Consider the following 16,864-nt stretch of genomic DNA (forward strand, 5'->3'; position numbering starts at 1 on the left):
GCCTTTCCTCCAGGCAGCATATTTGCACCAGCTGAAGGCACAGGCCTTCGTTCAATGTCCTCCTGAGCTTCCCTGCCTCACAGCCCATTTGCATCTTCTGTCAGCTTCCCAGGGCTTTCCAAGGCACCAGTTGCTCACAGGTGGCAGCGGCTCCCTGCTTCCTGCAAAGCTGTGCAACTGCAGCGGCTCTCCGTGGTATGGGAGGGTGAGCACAGAGGGAACGGAGAACGAGGAGGAAATTAAAACTGAAGGTCTAAAACAACAGGGAGGAGAGGGGAGGGAGGACTGACCCCGAGCTACGCGGCGTGGCTCTTTGTGCTTTTGTGTTTGGAGGGACACTGTGGCTGCCCGCAGCAGGCAGCTCGCTAGCTGGCCCACGCCAGACGCTGCTCAGCACTGAGCAAGCGAGCATGTGTGAGCAGAGGTTTGGGAAGTGCCTGTGCTGCTCCCGAGAGCCTGGTCCCAACCTCTGCCAGCTGAGCTGGGACCAGTCTGGCTCTCCTGGCATTACAGAACGCTTTCTAACGCACTGCCAGGCAAAACCAAGCTCCTGGCACCTTGATCTGGCACACAGCTGCCCAGGGATCAGAGGCAGGGAGGCAGATGACTGGCCCAGGGGTGCAAAATACACAGGAACGGGCATAACTCTGGGTCTGGGGTGCCCAGTCTGGCTGGGAGTAGATGAGAAAGTCTCCTCTGCTGCCCCTTCCCTGTGGTGAGTTGCGTGGAAGCACTCAGCATGAGCAGAGACAAGCTTTTGAAAGGCACAGGAAATATTCTTACCTTTCATCTGCACAAAGTCGAGCTGATGGATGGACTGCAGCAAAGGGGCGTTGTCAAGGTTCAGGTCAAAGTCCGTGGTCATCCGGGGCGTCAGCGTGCCCTTTCCCCACTGGTCCTCGGTTAAGTGCACTCTCCTGATGAGAGCGTCGGAGATCTGGTGGCAAGGAGCAGCCTCAGCTACCGAGGGCCACCTGGGCTGCGCGCTGTGCCTCGTCTCCCCCCTGCTCTCCTCCCTCCCTGTGCCTCCCGGGCTGCCACGTCTGTCCCTGACTGCCAAAGGCTGGGACATCACATGTGCTTTCTAGCATCACCCCTTGCTGCAGGCTCAGATTGGCAGAGGGACCCCAAGAGCTCTGGGGACTGTTTTAAAGGCAGGGTCTAGAACCAAAGGGACCAGCCCAGGAACCAACGGGGGATGCGGTTCTCAAGGGCTGTATGTCCGTCTCTCGCTGGAGAACCATGGGACAGCACATGATGGTCACTGCCCCAGAAGTACACCACCACCAGCTGCACACCGCGGTAAGAAATGTCCCTGGCCTGGTTCTGCTTCTGCCTTGCTGTGATTTGGAGGTGATCAGAGGTTGGTCCTTTATTTTATGGTTGGAAAAGCTGGGGACATCATCTTTGGTGTAACTCCCCCGACTCTGCTGCGTTACCCCAGGGCTCTCGGCTGTGCGATGCCTTTCCCGCTCCCCTCGCAGCCCAGGCGTGAGCAGCTCCACACCAACCTGCAGGAAGCCGCTGGGGTCGTTCTCCTTGATGACCTCCAGGCAGTACTCCATCAGGCCCGTGGTCTGGCGCAGCTTCACCGTGCAGTGAGAGATCTGGTCTCGCACCACCTGCAGTGGGACAGGGAGAGCGGCGTGGCTCAGGGAGCCTGGGGAGACGGGGAGCCGAGGGGCTTCGGTGCTGCGTGGGCACAGGGGCACGGCAATACGAAGGGAGGCAAAGACTCAAGGGAATAGAAAAAGGCAGAACTGGCCAAGACTCATACACCAAATTCCAGGTCTTGGAAAAGCTGGTGAACAAGAACAAGCCTTGTTTAGCTCAAAATTATTAACCCACGTAATTATTCAAAGCAGTAGGGCAGTTCCATGCTCTGTCTTTACTTAAGACAGCTTCCAAATGACAGCTTATGAACTCCATGCAAAGCAAATGCCTACGATACATACCTCCATAAGATACACAGGAGCTGCTGCAGCCTCCGTGGGGCTGCCCTATCCATCCTTGGCGCGGAGCCGGGCTGCCGGCTTGGCTCTGCGGCAGCTGCACCCAACTGCCGCGGGTGAGGAGCGAGCCTGGTATTTTGCCATTTCCAAGAGGAATGAACGCACTACCTCCCCCAGCTTCAGCTCTGAATAATGATCTTCTTGAGATGCTCACCTGCCCATCAGCTGAGATGGACCACGCTGCCGAATTGCCTCATTTTCTCCACCGGCTGCAGCGGGAGTCTGGGGATGAGCCCAGCGCGGGAGGTGTGCCAGCGAGAGGAGATAAATCCTGCACGCCTTGTAGCAGGGCTCCCTACAGCACACCAAGCTCTGCCTGGGGCTGCCCAGGCTGCACGCTAAAGCACGTCTTCTTGCACCTGTGGATGGTTCCCCCAGGGGAACGTGTTTCAGCATCCCGGCGGCGCAGTACAACCAAGCATGTGGGCTGGCCGGTGCCTGCGGGCTCTGCTGCCCTTCCCTGAGACACAGCAGGGAGGACGGGGCTCAGGCCCCGATACCGCGAGGGTGTATTTGAAGGCTGGCTGGTCCCTCCGAGCAACTGCAAAGTGCTCCCGCACACTGAATCCCCACAGAAGGAGACAGTGCAGATCTGCACCCAGTGTCAGAGGGATTTATGTCATGGGAGATTGGCAGAGCAGCTCAGGAAGAAAGATTTTATGCTTCAGGGGAATGTGCCCATGGCAGATAGATAATTTTTTTTTCTTTTTCTGAAAGAGCTTTAAAGCTGTGTAAAGTTCTCCACTAGGACTGAACAAAGCTATGCAGCTCTAGGGATCACAGCTATTCAGGATGTTACAGACAGCAAAGACGAGCTTCTCAGCAGCAGCTGCAGCTGCACTGCGATGGAAAAAGCTGCAATAAGCAGTGATTAACATTTCCGAAAGCAGTTGCGTCCTCTGCACCGCAGCCGGTGAATGCCAGCCCCTGGGTGCCCACCGCTCCATCGGCACAGCAGCACTCGAATGACCACCCCGGGCTGAGCTCCCTCTGCGAGCATCCCCAGGGACGGCGAGGTGCAGTGAAGCGCCTGTCAGCCTCCTGCGGTGAATGAACCTGGGCTTCAAGGGGGGCAATGACTCCTGCAAGGGCGATCAATCACATCATGTGTTGCTTAATTTTAATTTAATCACCTCTACTTAATCACCTAACAGGAAGAAAAGAATTACCAGTCTTGCAACTTGGACAACATATCTGCTTCTGTGAAATGCTATGTGGAGCTAGCGAGCAGCATGATCGGCACACACCGGTTCTGGTCTCGTATGCTGTCATGAGGAGGAATACTTCTTTTAGGGCCAGCTTCTAACACTTGAGTGCACTGGAATGGGTCTGCTGGGCAACAGCTAGTCCTTGAGATCTGGATTCCTCTTGGGCTCTGCTGCTCTCTTCCCAAAGCGTGGGCAAGTCCCTGGACTTTCTCCGTGGCGATGGTCAGGGTGGGATCCAGAAAGTGCAGTGGGGTTGCAAAGCTTTGCAGCAACCGGCAGCCCCTGCCAGGGAATGCAAAGCAGTCCCTTGCACTAATGGGATCTCTTCTGCTCAGGAGAGGGGGTTGGGGGGCTGTTCTGCTCTTGCAAGGGTTGTCGGCCGCATGGATGTTGGGTCTCAGCTCCAGACTGTGGTGTAACCCCTGAGTGCGAGATGAGCCCAGCCTGTGGGCTCTAACCTTGCTGTTTGAGCATATCCTGACTGCATCTACCGAGCTCAGCTGGGCTGCAGATGGGCAAGGGGGGATCACACCCTGAATGTCCAGAAAACCAGCCTTCCTTCTTCAAGCAAGACCCCTCTCTGGGGAAATGCACATGCCATCAGAAAGACAGCAAAGATGGGATTGGTAAAACAATCTTCTTATCTTCTTTGCAGCTTAAATCTCTGTCTGGTTTTCCCAGGATAATGAATTTGTGAGCCTCTCCCTGCCCGAGTAGATGCTTTCGAAGTATTACCAGCAGAACTGCCATCTGCTACCGCCAGCCAGGCATGAGCCTCCAAGGAGCAGCGTTTGCTCGGTGAAGACAGGCACGGTGTCCCAGGACAGCCCTGGACACACGGCTGGCTCCCCCGGCACCCTCTTGGCCAAGAGACGGGGTTACCGGCAAGGTGAGGGGACCTGCCACCCCTGCTCTGGTGCCAGCATGAGACCTGGGGGGGCTTCCTGGCACTGTCTGGAAGGAGGGAGCTGGAGCAGGGAGGTGCCAGCCCCGGCTTTGCCCCGCCACCCTGCCCGCTCCCCGGCAGCAGCGTGAGGTGAGGCCAGCGCCAGGCGGCTCCAGGCTGATTAATTACTGAGCTTCCTGGCAGATTATCCCTGCTAATAAAGGTCTGGTCCGGAGTGGAAGTGCTTGCTGCAGGCTGCCACTGAGGCTACATAAATCGTTATGCATGTGAGTGCAAACTGAGGTACAAGAAATCCCATTCAAACATAAGCAAAAGTGCTTTTTTCCCCCCCAAAAAAGGTGGTCAAAGACTAGAACAGAGAGGCTGTGGAGTCTCCAGCCTTGGAGTCATTCAGATCTCAAGTGGAGGCAGCCTGGGACAGTCTGCTCCAGGTGCTCAGAAGCTGCATCCAAGGCAGCTGTCCCTGCCCACACCTTTAGCCCCAGCGATCCTGCCCTTCTGCAACTCCGCGAGCCTCCTCGGGGACCCAGCATCTGCTCATCCGGAGAACTAGAGCATGAAACAGCGGCTTAATTGCAGCATCTACACAGCAGGCAAGCCGACAGCAGAAATCCACATTTCCCTTCGCCGCCAACAAACTGTTTTCAAGGCAAGGGGAGGGATCTTCGGCTGGGACCTGGTGGGGCTTCGTGGCTTTACAGCTCCTGCGCTCCACACAAGAGAAGCAGGATGCAGACAGGAACAGCGAGACTCCACGAATCACTTGGATTAGGGAAATGAAAGATTTTAAAAATAAGACATAAGCATCCCACGTACCTTCAAAGGCACGGTCTAGACCCTGTGGGGCCAGTGAAGCCTACAAGTTTTCCCTATGGCCTTAAGCATCCTGTGGTTCTTCTTGTGCATCAGGGATTTCCACTCCCGGGGGTACCGCAGCTCCCTGTTACCCCAGTAATGAAGAGTATTTCGATGAAGAGAGCTGACAGCAAAATTTGGAAGTTCCTCAAGCCTTTGACTTGTGCAGGCAAGTGAGGCTGTGTTGGGCCGAGGGGCAGCCTCAGGAGACTTCAGAGGGCTTGCAGCGTTCACCAGATCGCCAGGAAGACCAGGCTGCCATGAATTCTGCGTGCAGGTAGACAGTTTACAAACCTCTCCTGAAACCACACAGGTAACACACCTCACTGAGCGGCGGCATCTTCGGGGAAAGGCCTAATGGCTCAGCTGGAGAGGGCATTTGGGCAGCTCCATACATTTTATTTGTGGTCGTTTTTATCAAATGACTTTTTTTCCCTTTAGGTGCCAAAGGAGGCAACAGCCAGAACCTGGCTGCTAATTACAGCCCATAAAAAGGACTTTCCCTGTGCACTCACAGCAGCTCACTACTACCTTAAAATAGGAAATTTATTTCAAGAGCTTTTCTTCCCTGCAAGATGACATTAACTATAATTTACATTTTAATACAGCTCCTAGAAGGCAATAACATCTGCACTCATCTCTACTTAAATGTCTTCCTCACCTTCCTTCTCTTTTTAGTACTTGGCTAGACAACTGGTTTTCAAGGCACTCAACCTCACTTGAACCTGGGCTTCTCAGCGCTCAGGACGAGTCCTGCCGGGAATGTCATGTGGAGGACACGGAGCCTCCTCACCCCGGGCACACCGTGGCTGGAGAACGGTCACCTGCCTGGTGGTGTTCGGGGGAGCAGCGCTGCTGTGCTTCGCTGCAGCACTGCGAACCCAGATAGAAAAATCCCGGATGAAAAAAACCCCGGGACAGACCCTGACGTTTTGATTGTGCTGAATCCCACAACCACAGATCCTCTGAGCATTTCCAGGTGGATGTTTCCATGGTGACTTGCCTCTTGCTATTGGGAGAGGAGGCTCAGGCTGGAGCTGGAAAAAGCAGAGCTGCTGCGTTAACAAGCCCGTGCGATGCTGGCGGCGGCACGTCCTGGAGGCTTGCACAGCCTGTCCTGATCAAAGGCTTCTGTACGGCACCAACAAGTGCGGGAAAGCGCCGTACGGAGACCTGGTCTCCAGCGCAGAGCCGCTGGTGAACATGGCACGTGGAGAGATGCTACGGAGGACAGACTTGATCCAGCTCTCCAACAGAACAAGTGGAAAGCGTGAGGGGCGTCAAAAAACCAGAGGCATCCCTGCAGCCTGATCACAGCTGCTGGTCCCCAGTGCCCAGCTCCCGGTGCTGATGCCCTTCCCAAGGTGGTCAGACATCACGGCAGGGGAAAGTAGTGGAGAGTGTGGAGGGATTTGTAAGAGCAGTCTGGTATCTGCATCTTTGCGAAATAATGCACTTCGTGGTGAGCTTATCTGACCTGTGTGTCCTGTCTGGTGTTTCCATACAGAAATGGTATGGTACAGGAAACTAAAGCTGTGCTTCTGTCCTGTTTCTCATCCTTTCACACCAGTCCTGATCACCAGTGACCTAACCCAACGGAGGACACCAAGTTCCCTTGGGCTTCCTGGAAAATCCTGACTGTAACCCCTAAAGAAGGGTCATGGACGAGCATTTCATCTCTGGAGATCCAGTGCCATGGACAGGAGCCCTTGATGAGCGTTTCCTATATAATTAGCTCCCCTGGGAAATGTGACAACCACTGCAAGGGCTCTGCAGCCAAAGCACCATGGTGAAATCACAGAGCAAAGACATCCTATGACCTGAAGGCCAGAAGAAGGCCAGAATGTTCCACCACACTGCTCAGAGCTCAAAGGAGGTGCACACAGAGCTCAGTCCATGTGTGCTGTGGACTGAGGAGAGATTTCTTCCTGGGACAACACTGCAAGGAAGCCTCATGTCCCCTGCACAAACCAGCCTGTGCTGTAGGGCATCTTCCCTTGGGACAGACCATACTGGTCCTTTGAAAACCAGGGCCAGCAATGAGGAGCAGGACAGACAAGGAGGTCTGTCCTGGAGATGGAGCAGGCACCTGACCCCACGGCTCCTCCAGATGTTATTTTTTTTAAAGCCTGTGTTCTTAATCTGAATCCAAGTGTAGGGGGAGGGTGGGGAAAGGCAGGGAAATGTCCTTGCCAAGTTCGTTTCTTCCCAAACCTCTCCCCACTCTGCAGTAATTATTGTTGGCCCACAGGCAAACCTGGATTTGTGCCTGCCTCCATGAAATATGTGTCAAGCCAAAGTAGGTCAGTCCTGGGGCTGAGCTGACCCCAAGTCTGGGCACTGCACAGCAATGGGAGCTTGGGCTCTCTGGTGAAAGGCGCCTGTGGTGCCGAGCCAGCCAGCAGGCTCCGTCCCTCCGTGCCTCTCCTCGCTCACACAGTGCCATACCATGCCATGGTGGCCAACCTCCCAGCAGGCAGGAGGGGCAGCCAGGGTGCTGCGGCTCCATGCCAACTGCTGGAGCAACTGATTTGGATCTGAACGGGCTCCTGAGTGACACAGATAAGTCTCACTGGTCAATCTATCTGCTCATCTCCTCCTCAGCTGAGATGCTCTGGAGACACGGCAGCAGCAAGTGGACAGGCAGGCCAGACTAGGAGGCTCTGGACTGGTCTCCTATGGGACGCGGTGATGCTACCACCGCAAGTCAGGAGCTAACATTGTCCTGTCCTAACGTGAACATCAACCAGGACAAGTCCCATGGTCCTGCAGGAGGACCCACCACGGGTCCAAATTCAGCACAGAGCACATGCCAGGGCACGTGTAGGAAGAGACGGTGCCGAGCGGGCAGCACGCTGCTGCGGATGGGGCGGGCGGAGGTGGGGAGCTGGTCCCTCTGCGGCCGAGCCTCGCACCCTGCACACCGTCCTTCCTGACACCCTGGAAGGATTCCTGCTCCCTCTGCAACGCTTCCAGCACTCCAGAGCCTCGGAGCAAGAGCTGGGGCTTTGTTATCCCCACCAGCCTTGGGCAGCTGGGTGGATGTCCCGTTGGGAGGCAGCTGCTCCATGCACAACGCTGCTCCCCTTTCATGTCTTGTCCCTTTCAGCGAGGTCAGCCCAGCCCGTGCCCAGCTGGAGCTGCAGGTGCTGCCTTTGTCCAGGGGGTTCCTTGGACGGGGCAAAAGGGACACTGCCCTAAGCGGCGATGACCTGGGCAGCCCCTTCCCCTGGGTGACAGAGCATGATGGGGACAGTGGCAGTGCCGGAGAAGGGGACGCAGGGGACCAGGCTGCAGGGTTGGTGGGGAACGCCCAGCTCGGTGGCCTGGTGGGGCCAGGGGACCCTGTGTATGCACAGTGAGGACAGCAGGGAGGCACCCAACAGGCTCGAGACTCTCCTAAACCCCCTGTCCTGTCTGCAGCTTGTGAAGGCAGGCAAGACCCTCTCTGTCCCCGTCCCCAAGCCAGAGGGGAAGGATGTGTGTTCACCTGAGCCGCGTGCCAAGTCTGTGTGTCCCAGCCTGACGATGCTGAAGCCCCCGGAGGCAAATCTCAGCATGCGAGACCCTAGCTGGTACTCAGGTGGCTCAGCGTCGCACGACTCTCCCCATAGCAGCCTAAGACCAAGGGAGCACAGCTGTGTTATTATTCATGCCGTCCACTCCCACAAGAATTAAAAGGGAAAATCAAATAATTTCAGTCTAAAAATCTGACCAACACTCCACAGGCTGCAGAGCAGAGGGGAGCAGCTTTTGGATTTTAAACATCAGCTGCTGTGATGCTACTGATTGATAACTGGATGCTCATGTGCCGCATCTGCTGGACCACGCAGGGCCATGGAGCCCCTCCTGCCCGTGCAGCTCCCTCCTCACGGAGCGCGGGGAGCTGCAAGAGCTCCGTCCTTCAGGGAGGGAGGCTCGAGGGCTGATTTTATCCGAGTCCAGTCTGAAACCCAGGGGCTGTTTCTTCTTTTAAGGACCAGGCCTGCGTAATGACAAAGGCCAGCTGGTAACCAGGGTAGGTGCAGGTGGGATGTCCGTGTGCACGTGTTGGGGGGACAGGCGATACAATAAGAGCAAGCAGTGGGAAGCAGTTCCCTTCCTCTAGCCAAAAAGTGAAAGGCCTCCGCGGGTTGCGCCGAGCAGGGAAATTGCTTTGTGTTGCGCAGCTTTGTGAGTGTTTAACTAACCATGCCCTGAAGGGCAAGAGGGAAAGAGAGTCCACCAGGCAGTGGGGTCCTCTCTGCACCTAGAGGACAGGCCAGCAGCACGGCATACCTGTTTGGGGTTGTGCTTTATTGTCGGACACCAAGCACTGATGCTGGGCTCAGTCCCACAAAGCTGCTATTGTCCGGCTCCCGATGGAAATGCTCGTGAGCCCTAGTGCTGTGGTGTCTGTGTCCTGCAGGCAGACGGGAGACTGGTGGCCTCCTCCCTCACTTGAGGTAGGTTCAGGAATCCCTCTGGGAGCCTCCTGGATGGCCCAAAGGACGCAAGTGGAGCCAGAGCAGAGACACAGAAGTTTCTAGCCAGAACACTGAAATGCCCTTGGAAGAGGGACCCCGGGAAGCACAAAGTGAAATGCCTCAGCTGGCCTGTATCAGTGATGGCCAGGGTGAAAGTACCTTGTCCAACAGATACTGGGCTCCTCCAGTCCCAGGTGGGATTTGGCCCTTCGCTTCCCTTCTCAGCCCCAAACCAGCTGAAAAGGCACAGTGCAGTGACTGCAGGAAGGACACAAGCCAGGAGCCCGTTTTCACAGCTGACCTCAAGGCTCACCTTAAGAGCTGCACCTCAGTTCCCTCAACGCCAACGATTCACCTCTCGGTGAAACCTGAAGCCATGAGGTGCTCAATAAGCACAAGACAGGAAACACAGCAATTCCTCTTCCCGCCTGGTGACAAAACTGGCCTGTCACGATACCAAGTGCCCCAGGACTTCAGCTGAAGGACTTACAGGCACTCAGCATCCTGCAGGATCATGCTAGTAGCTCGGAAGCAACATGGGACACGAACAAGGTTATTTTCCCGCCTGCGGATGCTGTACACACGGCTCTGCTGACCTAATGACTAGTGACGGGCCCGGTAATGGCGTAATTCAGTAGGAACCACCACCTGGAGGAAGCAGCACTTGCTCAGGGCGCGTCACGCTGGGAGCGGGCTGAGCATCTGCAGCAAAATGGAATTCCGCTCACGTGAAAAGCAAGAAGAGCAGCTCTCCAGTGACCTCCCGCCCCTCCCGCAGCGCTTCACCCCCACAAACAGCGTCACGGGCCTCGTCCCCGTCCGGTGCCAAGCCTGCAGAAAGGTGTCTGACCGCCCCAGCTGGTTCGGTTCGTAGGGGCTCACCTTCAGCTTGTGCTCGTGCTCCTTGTTGACGCGGGACAGCAACTGGGCTTTCCTTCTGTTGAGGGCATCGATGAGGGCGTCGCACTGGGCCACCAGGCAGGCCTCGAACTCCACGCTGTTCTCCTGTGGGTCAGAGCAGAGCATCACAGCCTGGGGCAGGTCTCCATTTCAGTTGGGAGACCTGATTTTTTTTTAATGATCCTGCATGGGCCATTTTTATACGTGCAGCTGCACCACTGCACCACACAAATCCACTCCATTAGCACGTGGGGAGCTTGTGCCTTTGGCTCATGGCAAACGTGGTGGTGGCAGGTGAGGAACAGGTTGGTCTGTCCTGCCGCATCCTTGGATCTGCCTGTGGCAGAGATGGGAAGGGCTGGGGGTCTCTGCTGCTCGCTCCATGACACAGGCAGCTTTGGGAGGAGCAGTTTTGGGCAGGGCTGCAGGGGGGTAGTATGAAAAGTCAGGTGTGGGCCGCTTTGGGAGAGCACCCACCAAACCAAGCTGGGGAGATGGGGCACAGGATCGCAGAGAGCAGCTCATCCTGGTGGGAAGGGGATGTTCCTCAGCCAGGAGACACAGTACCTGGATTTGCTGCACCATGTTGCGGAGTTGGACCAGGAACTCTTTCGCTTCCTTGGCTCTGTCTGACAACCCGTTCAGGGCCTGGGAAAGCTGGCTCTGCAGGGGGAAGAAAGGGCAAGGTCATTTCCATGTCCTGGACTCATCCTTGTGCTGGGGGAGCCTGTGTGCGATTTGGGCTGGGGATGGACTGCAGCCCAGCGCTGCCTTCCTGGGGTGTGCAGCCTTCGGCAAGACACCGGGGTGTCCTTCTGCCCCCGCTGCCCTGAGTGTAAGGAGAGGAAAAGGAGGGTTAGCCATCATCGTGGATGCCTTGGCTTTGGGAAGCAGATATTCAGTGTCCACCTCCTCCACAGGCTTCCCTGGGTGATCAGAGACAAGCCACATCCCCCCTGGGTCTCAGAGTGAGCCAGTGGCTACCTCCGCTGCATCTCTGCTCTGCAGGGAGCCAGACACCAAAAATCCTGTAGGATCTGACCCATGTCTGCTGAGGATGGCCAGCAAAAGGGCACAGGTCAGGCCGCTTGAATCAGACTGAAAATTCTCCCATCTCCCCATGAAAGCTACAGTAAAGCAGGGTCCTCCACCACCGTCCAAAATACTGACTGCCCCTTCGGCGCCGGGGCTGGGAGCGCGCGCCCACAGCCTGCTGCGGCCCGTGCTGAGCCGAGCTGCATAACGCGGTAATAACAATGACCATGACTTGTGTTTTTTCATTTCACTTTCCAAACATTAACTCCGGAATCTTCCCCTTTTGCTGTGATTTCAGTAAGATTACTATCTCAAGGGCTGGGCAAATCACCCGCAAAAATTTATCCCTCAGAGTGATTTTACCTCTTGCGTGGGCTGCAAATTGCCTGCAAATATCACACACACACGCTTTGAGGCGTGATCTTTCTTTGCGGCAGACACAGAAGGGGGTCCAGAAGATGGCTGATGTCCTCAAATCTCCAAAAATCTTATGTGACCACCCCTGCTGTGATCAGGATGTTGGCACCAGGCTGACAGCTGCCTGGTCACGCCGTGCTCCCCACGGACACCGGCACAGGGAGAGGGAGGGGAGATGGGAGAGGGGAGCAGGGGGAGTGACGGCGCAGAAGGGACGCGAGCTCGCCGGAGCACAGCGCCTGCTGAGATGGCGCTGGGCTGAAATCGAGAAAAAACAGAATCGCTATCGAAGAGACGAGGTAGCAAACGAATGGCAACCATTTAATGGTCCAGAAAATGACCTTACTGCTGCTTCCCCAGGAGATGTTAATATAACCCTAGTGATTTCTGCATTTCCTTTGTAATTTATCGTGCCCGAGTCATTAGGATGCGGAGCTAATCAGCGAAAGCATCTCCAATAAAAATGGGATTGCTAAGTCAGCTCGGCAGGGCCTCCCCATCTCCCCTCCCCGAGCTAAGGCTGGAGGAAGAGCCGAGGTCAGAGCCCGGGCTGCTCCCCACGGCGCTGGCAGCCCCACGCGCCGCAGGGACAACCCAGCCCTGCCTCGTCCCCCCCGCTGCGCCCCTGCAAAAGCCGCCGTCGCCCTGCCCCACGCTCGCCCTCCACAGCCCACGCATGCCTCTAGCCCTCCCAGATTTAGGAAGACATCGTAAGCCTGGCAAGGAGGTCTGCTGAGAACCGAGCGCTGCAGGGACCTGGTCTTTGATAACGCAGGCGATTAATAGCGAAAATCAGCGGGAGTTTGTTGTATTTACAAGCACCTCATTAAAACTGCAGCATGGTGAGTTTTTTCCTTTAATAAAATCTTTGGAGGGCTTTTTTCTTCTATCAACATACATTTCAGAAAGGGGATCTTTATATCAAGATAATATCAAGATATTATCAATAATATCAATATAATATCAAGATATTATAACTCTTTGAGGTTTTCCTAATGGGAAAGCATTTTAAATGTACTCTTAAAATTTAGTAAGAGCTCTGCAATGCCAGCGTGCACTGTCCACGCTTCTTCACCCCGGACACCCCCAGCCTCACAGCACAACGGCTTCCACGGCACAGCAAGCTTTGAGCCTGTCCACAGAAAGAAAAAGATGGTCCCTCACCTTCAGAGTGTCCCTCCCCGAGGTCTCACACTGCATCCCCCTTCTCAGCGCAGCACTGAGAAGTTCTCAATGCCACCAGTGCCTGCAGACAAGAGCTAGTCAGGAAACTGTATTTTTTCCATCATCTTAAGGTTGATGAGCTGCACAGTGGACACCCTGCCCTGCCCTCGTCCCTGGCATGAAAATCAGGGTGCCGACATGGGCCTGCCCAGCTCACAGCAATCAGTAGTAAGAGCATCAGCACCAGCATCGCCTCTGCAAATCGGTGACGCCAGTTCCTACGTGTGGGTGGCCACAGGCTCCTCACTGGATGCAGGAGCATCAAGGTTTGTTTTTTCATCGTCATGAGCTTCATGCCGATCTCCAGGAAGGGCCTCCAACACGCAGAGGCTCTCCCGGAGCCCAGACACGTTCCCGGACACGTCCCTTTGACACAAACATCTGCCCAGCTCTCCCGCTGCATCCCCGCTGCCCATGGCAGGAGTCACCCCGCTGGGGACTCGGAGCTGCAAGCCATCACCGTTAGCCCATTAAACACGGTGAATTAATGCTATATGACAACGCAGCGTGTATGGGAATGTGCGCAGGGACCCGCGGGCATGCCTGAATGTATTCACCAAGGGCAGCCCTTCAGGCGCAGTGACAACGTGATCCATAACTGTACACGGCAGAAAAACAAAGTCCTCCTGGCTTCTGTTATTATGTTAATAAGTCAGAGGCTGCGGAGAGAAATTAAATGACAGATTGGGTCTGTAAATTCTACAGGTACCTTCCATGACCCTTGGAGCAAACCCAAGCTTTAATGCAGTCTGTCGCTTCGGAGAAGGATTTAATCACCGGACATGGAAGGCAGAGTCACAGGTTGCCCGCAACCGTGTGATCTACACGGAGGGAGCGGGAGATGGAGACTCAGGAATCCTCCGCACGGGAGCAGGGGGTTGGAAGGACCTCAGACCTTGTCTCCCACGGGTGCTGTACCAGACCGTGGGAAACACGATGCTGTTAATAGTTCTGACACACAGGGATCTCCCCTCCCTGCGAAAACCTCAAACGTGGCACTTTGCATCTCCATGTGGAAACCAAATCTTTGGGGATTCTCAGGGCTGGGAACCCCGCTCTGGAGACCACCGCCCGCCTGCAGAGGAGGGGACGTTGGATGGAGAGCCAGCATCTCCGGTGTGCAGTGGGCCAGCCAGCTCGCAGGTGCTGGACCGGAGCAGAGTCCCACCTTGAGCTAGCACAGGCAGGGGAATTAATGACTGTGAAATGAAAAAAAATCCCATTTAGAGGTGTCTTAAAAGCAAGTGAATCTGTTCTTTGCAGAAAGCTGGCCTCTTTTTCAAAGCTCTTGTTTCAAGGCAGCAAGAAGAGACTTCTGTAATTCATATTAGCATTAACGGGAGCTAAGCATTTAAACCTCTGTCCCCAGAGCTTTGTGTCCCCTTCTCTTTGTGCTCGCTAATAGCTCTGTAACCCTCCTTCCCAGGCATGGCTGACAAAGGGATTTCTGTCCCTCTCTGATTCTCCCTTGCCCCAGAGCACGGATGAGCACAGTTGGTGCAGAAGGCTGGGCAGGCTCCAAGAAATGGAGAAAAGCACCGTTTTAAGCTCCGCACCGTCTCTCAGATGGAGCTGGTCTGGTTCTCCTCCCGTATAACCCAGCTGCCAGCGATGGAGCTCCTCCAGGTTTACCTTGAGGCGAGAAGGGAGCTGGGCGTGTTATTTTAGGAGGCATCGGGTCCCGCTCGGCACTGGATGCCGGATTCGCGGAGCTGGCTCTGTGTGACGGCTCCATCTGGCACACCAAGAAAAGCCTGAAGCCAGCTGGCGTTGGCCACCAACAAGAGCAAGAAAGTTGCACTCGTTTCGAACCCCAACTCTCTTGCAGGCTCCAACACCTGAGAAAGTGCCTGGAGCACTCAGGAGAGACACCAGTCTCCTCCTCTGCTCAGTGGAGAGAAGGGCTCCTCTGCAAGCCAAAAACCAGTTGCTAGCCCAGGTCCCCTGGCCAGCTGGAAGCCCCCTCCCCATGCCCACCCGGGAGCTGTGCAGCTCTGAGCTGCCTGCCCCCAGCCTGCAAGGGCTGCCCCCACATGCAGGAAAGCTTGTGTGCGATGGTGAAAGATCACAAATTCAAACAAGATCAAGAAAGGGCATTTCTGTTCAAGGTCAGGCCAGATGTACACCCCAGCGCAGCATCTTCTGTACAACGGTGCTCCTTCCAGCCTCCAATGGTTCACAGCTCAGGAACCTCAGGAGGTTGGCATGGCTTGCATGTAGCCTGGGTAACCCCCCTTGGATTTCTCTTCCACAGAACTGTTCTGTCTCCTCGTGGACCAACAAAAGCTTTTATCATCCACAGGGTCCTGTAGCAAGGAGTTCACAACTTAAGTGCGTGCCCTGTGAAAGCCACCTGCTCTGGGCTGCTGCAGACCATGGCCTTCAAAGGCCATTTGCACCTAAGATTTCAGATGAATGCACCTCCTTACCAGCCACAGATGGGCTAGGTGTTCCCTGTCACCCCAGGACAGAAAATCCACCCCAGAAGAACTCTTGGCATTACACTGAGAGGCCACTATCTGCTCTGACATCCCAGGTGTTGCAGCCAGCCCCTGTTTCTTCTCTGCTTCCAACCAAGTCATCTCTCAGCAAGTTCCCATGCTGGAGCATCCATATGGAGGTAGAAGAGAAGAGGAATAAGCCGCGGCAAGAAAAGATGCTGTTCCCAGTTGTTCTGCTTGTACCCTTGAAAGGATGAGGAGCTGTCACAGATGCTGGAGTTGAAGTCATGTGCTTCCTTCTTTTAATTAAAGCATAGGACCTACAGCCTTGGAATCTTGAGGCAAGCTTACTGTATGTGACGCCTGACTAATTAAAATGGGATGTTTAATTAAAACTTGCATTCAGTCAGGAAGTTGATGAAGCTAAACTGCTGCTAATTGGCTTTCGGCTCCAGTCAGGAGAGCCTGACTTTTGGATTCAACACTGCCTAAGAGAATCCAAAAGCTCTTGCTGGAGCTGCAGCCTGGGCTGAACCTGCCCCTTGAAGACTTGATCCTGCAGCGTGGGACGAAGGGAGACCAGGTTGGGCAGCACCACGTCCCGGCGTCCTGCAGGGGCTGGTCCTCATGGGAGGCAGGCGACCCCGCGCTGCGAAGGGGCCTGCCGATCCGCCGCAGGGAGGCTCCTTCCTGAGCCTGCTCTCCGCACTGATAACTGCTAACGTGAAATCACGCCCTCATCTCCCTCCTTGTTCCTCCCTCGCCCACCTGACAATCACTCCGTCACTCCTGGTGGGTCTGCTCTGGGGCTGGCTTAGCATCACTGCTATGTGCTGACTGCTAAAGCTCTCCAGCAACACCCCCATGCCTGCTGGCCATGCTGCCTCTGCTCCCACTGAACAGTCCAGACCCCTTCCCCATTTCCCTTGAACACATCCCCAAACTGTATCAGTGATCCCTGTGTACTTACTCTGATGAAGACTAGTAAACAAGCTGAAACCTACTCAGAAACAGCTCTATTTGATCACTACTTACAGACAGCAGCTTCTAGAGCTCCAGCTGCCCGGCAGCTCCTAACGCACATGATGGGATGCGACACCACGCAAGACTAGGCACTTACCACTGGTGTGCACATAGAGACCTCTTACCAAAAATGCCTTACACCTCTGTAGCTGCAGCTATCCGACCTGTCCTCTCCTCTTCCTCTCCCTTCTGCTCTGCTAAGCCCGCTCCCCTGACATCGCACTGGAAACGCAGACGTGCGGCAGACAGTGGGTTACAACCCGAGACAACCTCATCCCAAGGCAATCTCATCCCAAGCCTGTGTGCCCAAAAGGTCGGTGGAGAGCAGCACTTTCGTTGCAGCCCATTCGGTCTCTGCCTGCTGAACTCCTCGGCA

General features: G+C 55.3%; 1 protein-coding gene across 2 annotated transcripts in view; it reads right to left on the reverse strand.

The window, feature by feature from the left end:
• The window catches only part of TRIM9 (tripartite motif containing 9), a gene marked incomplete at both ends in the record, with an annotated part of 69,020 nt that overhangs the window by 19,248 nt on the left and 32,908 nt on the right, over positions 1–16,864 (reverse strand). For both annotated transcript variants that reach the window (XM_081999850.1, XM_081999849.1), the window contains 4 exons: positions 784–937; positions 1,512–1,622; positions 10,331–10,453; positions 10,916–11,011. In XM_081999850.1, the coding sequence (XP_081855976.1) occupies positions 784–937; positions 1,512–1,622; positions 10,331–10,453; positions 10,916–11,011 (484 nt within the window). The remainder of the gene's footprint in view (positions 1–783; positions 938–1,511; positions 1,623–10,330; positions 10,454–10,915; positions 11,012–16,864) is intronic.

This window comes from Phaethon aethereus (assembly GCF_964289735.1).
Source record: "Phaethon aethereus genome assembly, chromosome: 5".
In the NCBI taxonomy this organism is placed as follows: Eukaryota; Metazoa; Chordata; class Aves; order Phaethontiformes; family Phaethontidae; genus Phaethon; species Phaethon aethereus.